This window comes from Dromiciops gliroides, chromosome 2 (genome assembly GCF_019393635.1).
Source record: "Dromiciops gliroides isolate mDroGli1 chromosome 2, mDroGli1.pri, whole genome shotgun sequence".
NCBI classification, from domain to species: Eukaryota; Metazoa; Chordata; class Mammalia; order Microbiotheria; family Microbiotheriidae; genus Dromiciops; species Dromiciops gliroides.
Window position 1 is genome coordinate 180959052 of NC_057862.1, and position 9647 is coordinate 180968698.

The 9647-nt window shown below is 34.9% G+C and overlaps 1 protein-coding gene and 1 pseudogene across 1 annotated transcript; both read right to left on the reverse strand.

Moving 5' to 3' along the window:
* Positions 1 to 1251: 1251 nt before the first annotated feature.
* LOC122738522 (olfactory receptor 4K13-like) lies at positions 1252 to 2193 on the reverse strand. Its single transcript, XM_043980537.1, has one exon. It carries the CDS (start codon positions 2191 to 2193, stop codon positions 1252 to 1254), a length of 942 nt encoding a protein of 313 aa, XP_043836472.1.
* A 5882-nt stretch (positions 2194 to 8075) lies between these two features.
* Positions 8076 to 8804, reverse strand: LOC122738523 (annotated as a pseudogene).
* Positions 8805 to 9647: the final 843 nt, after the last annotated feature.

Below are 9647 nucleotides of genomic sequence, written 5' to 3' on the forward strand. Positions count from 1 at the left end.
AAAAACCCTCATTGCCCCACAAAAACAAAACAAAACAAAACAAAAAAACCATAATAGATGACACCAGAATTTTTCAATGTGATAATTTTTTTTTCCTTTTCTTCCTTTTAAAAACCATCCGTTGTTTTTACGTGATGACTCTCTGGGAAGGGAGGGGGGAAGAATACAGGGAAAAATCTAGGCAATGTAAAATCAAGATATTAATAAAATCTATTTTTAAATAAAGATCTATTGATAAATAGCTCTAAATTTCAGCTTTCCATATATACTCAATGATTATTTTAAGCTTAGTTTTCCCTTTTTCAATTGGTTATAATGACATTATTCACTGTAGAAACAAGATGTCCTGAAAGCTGCTCCAGAAGTGTTTTTTTTTCTAATTACCCAAGATTTCTGCTTGTTTCAGAATCTTATGTGTATGTGTGTATGTGTTTCATATCAATAGGTGCTTGTAAATGTGTACAATGTGGCCCCATATGAACACCATTCTCATAAGGGTTCATCCATGTCCTTTCTGTGAAATAAGCTTAACTGCCCTGTGGACTCTCAGCCTTAAAATGTATAATATAAATCAATGGCATAGTTATTACTGAGTTGCTCTTTTTAAAGGTATGAATCCATCTTTGGTAATAGAATCTGAAATCTTTTCTGACATTCATGGAGAATTCAGTAAACTCCATTCTTGGACTGAGTATCTAAAGCATTGCATTATTCAAGCCTTTCTCCACACTGATTGCCAAACTAAAATTAATGTTTCAACTTATACCAAAAGATCATAGGACTAGAATAAGGAAGAAATATTTGATATCATTAAATTCAAGGCAAGATTTTCTATAGAGATATTCCTGAAATCTTCTGTAATTTATGATTTCGTGATTAGATTGAATTGCTGTTATAAAGATCTCCGAATTAAAGGATAATTTTCATGCATGAAAGTAGGCAGAAACACAAAAACATTTTCTAGAAAATTATTTATATACTGTTCTACAAATAAGATTAATTTTTATGTGTAAAGTCTATGCCTATGGATATTAATATAATAATTAGACATTCTCAAAGTTATCATGTGGAGTACAATAAAAAATTTCAGGAGACAGCTAGGTGGCTCAGTGGATAAAGCACCAGCCCTTAATTCAGGAGGACCTGAATTCAAATGCACCCTCAGACCCTTGACACTTACTAGTTGTGTGACCCTGGAGAAGTCAATTAACCCCCATTGCCCCACAAAAAAAAAAAGTCATGATCATATCATCATTTAGAAGGTTTAGAGCTGATGTGTCGGCTTCTCAGTCGAATCATGGCTGATTTCATCTCCTGATTCCTCAAACTATAGATAATTGGATTAAGGAGAGGAGTGATAACTGAGTAAAATACTGAGAAAAATTTGTCTAATGAATAGCTACTAACTGGCCATGCATAGATTAAGATGACTGGTCCAAAGAAGAGAGTTACCACTGTGATATGAGCAGTCAGTGTGGAAAGAGCCTTAGAAAGCCCACTAGAGGAACGGTGCCAGACAGTGACTAATATTACAGTATAGGAGACAAGCAAGAGAATGAAGGAGATCAAGGAAAGCAGCCCACTATCAGCAATGACAAGCAGCTCTAGGACATAGGTGTCAGTGCAGGCAAGTTTCAATACCAGGGGAAGGTCACAAAAAACATCATCAATCACATTAGGGCCACAGAAGGGCAGACTCACCATAAAGGCCATTTGGCTCATAGTGTGCACAAAGCCAATAGTCCATGAGAGCAGAACACTTCCTACCAGAATTCGGTGGTTCATGATAGCCATATAGTGGAGGGGTTTACATATTGCAACATATCTGTCAACAGCCATCACTATGAGAAGAGTCATCTCACTACCTCCCAAGAGATGAGCTAGAAACATCTGTGCCATGCAGCCCCACAAAGAGATAGTTTTTCTCTCCCTGAAGAAGTCTATGATCATCTTGGGGACAGTTACAGTTGAAAGAGTCATGTCAAGAAAAGAGAGGTTGGCCAGGAGAAAGTACATGGGGGTTGAATGCAGGTGTGAGTCAAAAGTCACCAGAAGTATAATGAGACAGTTTCCAGCCAAAATTGATGTATAAGCAAGGAAGAAGATCACAAAAAAGAAAATCTCAAGCTCCCAAGAACTGGTGAGTCCTAATAAAATAAACTCATTTACCACAGAGTTATTCTTCATCTCCATCTAACGGAAATACTTCAAGCATCCAGAAGTTCTCTGTAGGGAAGCCAATCTGAAAGTAGTCACAATTTATGTGAGTATTCTTGAGTATATAGAAAAAGAAAAAAATATATTACAGATCAAAAACATGATATTAGATGTTAAAATGCTGTAAAATACTTTTGGGCAAGCTATTTAATTTCTATCAACCTTTATTCCCTCAGACTTAGCTTTAATAATATAGAACACAGAATTATCATGAAAGTACTGATTAATAATGAAATAGTCAAGGGTTTACTGAACACATCTTTGTAACAGGTTAGTGTGAGCAATATACTGAGTTTTCAGGTCTATTGTAAATATGTTCTAGGTGTGGCTATGGGTCTATGAAAAGGATACACTTTTTAAAAAGACAAACATTGGGCAGACATTGTTACACTAACCAACAGGAACCAATAGTACACAGATAGTGTGATTTGGAAAATATGAAGAATCAAGCTACTAAAAAGTTTATTATTTACTCAATAAACCTTTTCAGACCAGAAGTAAGTTATCACCAGGAGAAACAAAAAAGAAGAAAAAATCCTGATTTAATGAGTAGCTCTAAATCATTTCTGCTTTTCTTTCTGATTAAATGCCTCATTTTTTATTAGTTTGAATTCAGACTTGACATGTAAAATCCAATAAATATAAAGAAAATCCTATTTTCTCTATTCATCAGAAACACCTACTACTTTCTTGGATTCCCACTTCAACTTTGAGATTTTCCTTTATAATATTTCAGAACTTTTTTTGTCCTGTACAGTAATTTCCTCTATCCCTAACTAATCGATTGCAAATCCCTGTTTCAGTGGAACTTCCTGATATCCCTTGAATCTTTCTCCTCTTCTCCACTCACACAGATAAGTAACAATTCAGATCCTTATCAACCTTTCAGCTTCATAAATATTTGTTGAACTGGATTGTTTTGAAATCTCCTAATATTGATGCTAATCATTTTCACCTTCAATCTATTCTTCCCACAGCTAGTAAAATATTTTTATTGCTCATAAATAGAGTTGAGGTGGCACAATAAATAGAGAGCTCATCAGGGAGTCAGGAAGACCTGTTTGCCTCAGGATCCTCAACTATGCAGTGGGAATGATAGCACTACCTACTCTGCAGGGTTGCTCTGAGGATTAAATAAGGTCATATTTCCAAAGTGCCTGCAATAGAATATGTGCTATATACATGCTTAGTCCTCTATCCCCTTCTCCCATCTTATATCCTCAGCTACTCAGAATGAAAAACTCCATACTGATTTTCACTCTCCTTCAGTCCTTACCTCTCCTCCTCCAGCCTCAGTTCAATCATTTGGAAATTCCAGGTGCTTCTACTTTCCTATTATCATTCAATCTTAATTCCTCCTCCCCACCCAGCTTTTAATTTAATTCAGAACCTCATATCCTTTCCCCTAGAGAAATGTTTGTTAATTTAATTGAAAGAAATAAAAATGGACTATTTAAATGAACTTGTAAGATATTTATTCTACTCATTCCCATATCTAATCCTGATAGGATTGGGCAGGTCTTCCATGATGCAATTATCCTCCAGTTTCTTAATGTTACAAGTAAAATATGTTGCAAACTTAGAAGCATGACATCAAAGGCCAGTGATATCATTTTGTCCTCTTCTGTCTCTGAGTAGTTACAGACTATCTTCCGTGTCTTGCTCATACTCATTCATCTTTGCTGCCTTTTCAAATCAGTTCCCATGCCACTTCTTCCATTAAGCTTGACTTGATTCACACAACTTTGGGATTTCTCTTTCCTTACATCTTATCCTCCTATATTTTCTCCTTATCAAGCTGAATACCCTCCATTTGTACCATATTTGTGCATAAGAGGCAGCGTATTAAAATAGAAAGAGCATGATATAAGATTAAAAAAAATCAGTGCTGCCTCTGGCTCATATTTGAGTTATTATGATCAAATTATGTAACTGTTTTCTATTTTTGCATCTGAAAAATGGGGATAACTATATTTGTAATTAATACATTTTAGGATTTTGGAAAAAACAAACTCAACAAACCTAAAGACATTATAAATAGCAACCATTATTATTGCATCCAGTAGCCCTGCACTATTAAATTGCACTCTTGTACTCTTTCAGGGAACAATCTGCATAAATTTTCTTTTTTGTGTTTCCTGTGCCAAGGGTAGTGTCACGCACATAGAATGAACCTAATAAGTACTTGCATAATTGAACAGAAATTTGCCAACAGGATCAGGAAAATGAATGATAAACACAATAGATCTCCTGATTTTATGGTACCTGTAAACAATCATTCAGATGCTGGTTAAGAATGATTCATTCTAGGGGGCAGCTAGGTGGTGCAGTGGATAGAGCACCGGCCCTGGAGTCAGGAGTACCTGAGTTCAAATCTGGCCTCAGACACTTAACACACACTTACTAGCTGTGTGACCCTGGGCAAGTCACTTAACCCCAATTGCCTCACTAAAAAAAAAAAAAAAGAATGATTCATTCTTCTTAAAATCTTATCACTGAAGCAGAATTGGACATCTGAAATCATCTAATGCCATCTGCTTGTTTTCCAGATAAGGAAATGAGCATAGGAAATTTAAATCATATTTACCCCTTCAGTAGAGAGTATATTTTATTTTCAATTTAGATACCAAATCTATATATAAATCTATTAAGTAGTTATTACACCAAAATCCCAGTATATTAATGTTGTTTATTCAACCTACCTGCTCTCAACAAAGACCTCAAAGAGCTATGGACACATTAAGATTTTGATCCTCTTGGTTATTTTCCTCTGGCTTCAGGAAAAGAACCTTATATATACTGTCAGGCGGGGGAGGGGGGGGAAATATGAGAAAAACCTTTATGCAATAATGAAGTAAAAATCAGAAGAGTAAATCCCCTTGGGAGTTATTAGGGAACCATCCATTTTTTTCCCCCTCAGCTACAAGAGAAAGATCAGTTCCCTTGTCATTAAGTTATTTGGTAAAGTTTACCAAAGAACAGAAATTATGCATCTGAAACCGCTTCAGAAAATGTTCTCCTGTACATTACATGGAAGAAGAGAAAGACCACTGATAAAGCATCAACAGTCTGAATGCCTATGTACCTAATGGGTTTCTCTCCCTCCTATTTCTCTTCCATAACTTGTCTTCTTCATCGACATCTTTTTAAAGACCAAACACAGGACCCTGACTCAGGTATAAAAATTATAAGCCAGTCAACATCAATATATTTCCAGTGAAGCAATAAGTATCCAGAAAGTGGCAAGGAATTCAGATTGCTTTTAATTATTTTTTCCAAGAAATAAAACTGTTTTTGATCTAATACCCCTAACCATTACCACCTCCATTTCATTCTATCTGTTTTGCATATATTTACATGTGTACATGTACTCCAGATAGAAGAAGCATTTTTAGATAACCCTTAATTCTAATGACTTTCCTTAGGTAATCATTTCCAATTTATCCTATAGATGGCTTGCATGTACATAGTTGTTTATATGTTGTTTCCCCATTAGAGGTTCTTTAAAATCAGAGACTGTCATTTGCCTTTTGGGGGTATTCCAACTGCTTATCACAGTCCCTAGCATGTAGTAGGGACTTATAAATCTTTGATGATTAACTAACCCTATTGCCCACCATGTACTCTGATACAGTGGCACTAGCTTCTTTGCTGTTCCTTGAGCAAGACACTCCCATTTCTCAGCTTCATGAATTTTCACTGGTTATGTACCATTCATGGAATTTCCTCCCTCTTCATCACTCTCTCCTAGTTTCCCTGGTTTCCTTTAAGTCTTATCTGGAACTTGACATTCTAAACAAAACAAAACAAAGCCCAACATTTCCTGGCCTCCCTTAATATTTTTGTTTGGTTGGTTTTTGTTTTTGTTTTTGTTTTGTTGCTGGGCAATGAGGGTTGAGTGACTTGCCCAGGGTCACACAGCTAGCAAGTATCAAGTTTCTGAGGCTGGATTTGAATTCAGGTTCTCCTGAATACAGGGCTGATGTTTTATCCACTGCACCACCTAGCTGCACCCTGACCTCCCTTAATGTTAATTCCTTTTTTCTCATAAAGTATTCAATATATACTTAATATAGTGTGTTTATACATGATAGTTTGTATGTTGTCTCCACATTTTTCAGTGAGATCCTTGAGAATAATGATTGTTTTCACCATATTCCAGATCATCAAAGTTGAGCAAAGTACTTACGAAATTCTTGTTGACTTGATATGTTGATGGAGATGTGTATTGTTGCAAAATTTAGGAAATTATTTTTTGTAAATATAATTAAATTTATTATTTAGGAAATTATTTTGTACAAACAAAATACAAACAAAATGACTAAAATGTCCATGCCCTATGATACAGAGATTCCATTGGTAGGCACTCTCAGAATGGCATTAACGAAAAAGACAATCCATACATGTGTATACCAAAACACTTACAGAGCTATTTTTTGTTGTTGTCGACATAGCAAAAAACTGTAAGCAAAGTAAATCCACACTGATTGGGGAATGGCTAAATAAATTTTGGTGCATGAATGAAATGGAAAAATGTGCCACAAGAAACAATGAGCTTGATGAATAGGTAGAAATATGTAAAGACTTTCAGAAACTAATGCAAAGAGAAATATGCTGAACCAGGAAAATAATATCCACAATAACAACAAATATAAATGGAAACAACAATAACCAACAAATAAATAAAACTAAATGTTGTGAAATTTCTAAAAATTAAACAAAATTGGCCTCAAAGAAGAAATGGGAGAAGACATGTCTCTCCACTCTTTTATAGGGAATAAGGAGTAAGGGGTGGGGTTAACCAGAGTTCAAAATTATACATAACAACAGAATTTTTTCAATGTGTTTATTTTTTTCTCTTCTTTTTTAAAAAGTATTTGATGACTGTAAAAGAATGAGAGAATACACAGATAAATCTAGACAAAGTGAAAACAAAAGAAATGAATAAAATATATTTTAAAATATAAAGTCCTGCTGATTAAAAACTCATTGTTAGCTTTCTACATGCAAAATTACCATTTAGACCAAATTTTTGCCATTGCAGTTGGCTGTAATGATATCATTCACTACAGAAAAATACAGCCTGAAAGCTGACTCAATGGTTTTTTAATTACCTAGGATTTTTGTTTCTTTCAGAATAGTGTATTTCTGTGTATGGGTGTATTTGTGTGTGTGTTTCATGTCAATAGGTGCTTGTAATTGGATGCAATGAGGCCTAATCTAAATGTCACTCTGATAGTGGTCCATCCATGCCCTTTGTGTGAGGTAAACTTAACTGCCTTGTAAACTCTATGCCCTACACTGTATAACATGACAAAATTATGCTCAATTATTCTCTATAGAGGGATGTAGCTATACTTTGTCACAACAACTAAAATCTATTTTGACATTCATATAGAATTTGGAAAACTCCATTCTTGGCCTGAGTCTCTAAAGCATTCAACTATTCAAGCCTCCCTGCCCCACATTGATTATCAAGCTAAAATACACTATGTTTCAAATAACAGCAAGAGATCATAAAACCAAAGAATAGAAAATTTCTGAGAAATAATCTAGTTCATGCCATGATTTTCTATGCAGATATTTCCTGAAGTTTTCTCCAAATTATACTTCAAACATTAAATTGAATTTCAGTTATGAGAGTCTCAAAATTAAGGAAAAATTAAGATACATACAAAACAGAAACACACACAAAACTACTACTAGAATATTATTTATAAACTGTTTTCCAAATAAGATTGATTTTTATTAATAAAATATACATACAGACATATATATATAGAAATAAACATAGACATATAATAATTGGTCATTTTAAGAATTATTCTCCTGTATAAAATATGAAATTTCCTCATCATTTAGAAGTTTAGCTTAGAGTTAATGTGCCAGCTTCTCAGTTGAATTAGCTCCTTATTCCTCAAACTATAGATAATCGGATTCAGGAGAGGAGTGACAACTGATCCAAAGAAGAGAGTTGCCACTATGATATGAGCAGTTAGTGTGGACAGAGCTTTAGAAAGTCCACTAGAGGAATGGTGCCAGACACTGACTAATATTATAGTATAGGAGACAAGCAAGAGAATGAAGGAGATAAGGGAAAGCAGCCCACTATCTGCAATGACAAGCAGCTCTAAGACACAAAGGGGGAAGGTCACAAAAATAATCATCAATCACATTAGGGCACAGAATGGCAGACTCACCACAAAGGCCATTTGACTCATGGTGTGCACAAAGCCAATAACCCATGAGAGAAACACACTTCCAAAGAGAATTCAATGGTTCATAATTGTTGTATAGTGGAGGGGTTTACATGTTGCAGCATATCTGTCAACAGCCATCACTAAAAGTAGACTCATCTCACTGCTTCCTAAGAAGTGAACTAAAAATATCTGTGCCATACAACCCCATAATGGAATGGTTTTCCTCTCCCTGAAGCAGTCTGTGACCATCTTGAGGACAATTAAGGTGGAAAGAGTCATGTCAAGAAAGGAAAGGTTGACCAGGAGAAAGTACATGGGGGTTGAATGTAGGTGGGAGTCGTCATGATAAGTATAATAAGACAGTTTCCAGCCAGCAAAGAATATCATATATCCAAAACAGGTGATACTGAATACTAAGAACTCTTTGATACACCTTTGTGTTAGTCCTTAAATTTCTCTAAACCTGTTTTCTCAGCAATAAAATGAAAATGATCTCTGGATTGTTGTATGAATGAAATAAGATAATTTTAATACTTTTAGTCCAGTGCATGGTATACAGTAGGTGTTAATAAGTGCTTCTTCACTTTCCTTCCTCTTGTCGTTCCATTCCCAAACCTTTTGTACTTGCTAGACAATAATAGGTTTTCAAAAAATCTATGTTGAATTGAATGTTAATAATATCCCCATCCAATTCATCTGTTAATATGTTAATATCCTCAACTGTACAATGAGGATAAAAACACTATAAATCTTGTTGGTTATTATGAGGATCAAATGAGATTATATTTTTCTAAAGTGCCTGGAACAGAGTTGGTGCCATATATGCTTATTCCTCTATTGCCTTCCCCCATTTCATATCTTTAGCTACCCAGAATGAAAAACTCTGCAGTGATTTTTATTCTACTTCAGTTTCCTTTCTCCAGCATCAGTTCAATAATTTGAAAACTACAGGTGGTTCTACCTTCCAATTATCATTTAACTCTTAAATCTTCCTCTTCACCAAGCTCCTAACTTAATTCAAACTCTCATCACGTTTCCCCTTGGGAAATGTTTGTTAATTTCATTGAAAAATAAAAACAGACTATTTAAATGGACTTGTAAGTTATTTATTCTACTCATTCCCATCTCCAATACACTCTTCACACACTTGCCAAAATAATCTTCCTAAACATTAGGACTAGGCAGGCCATTGCATGGCTCAACATCCACTAGTAGAATAATGTGCAAACT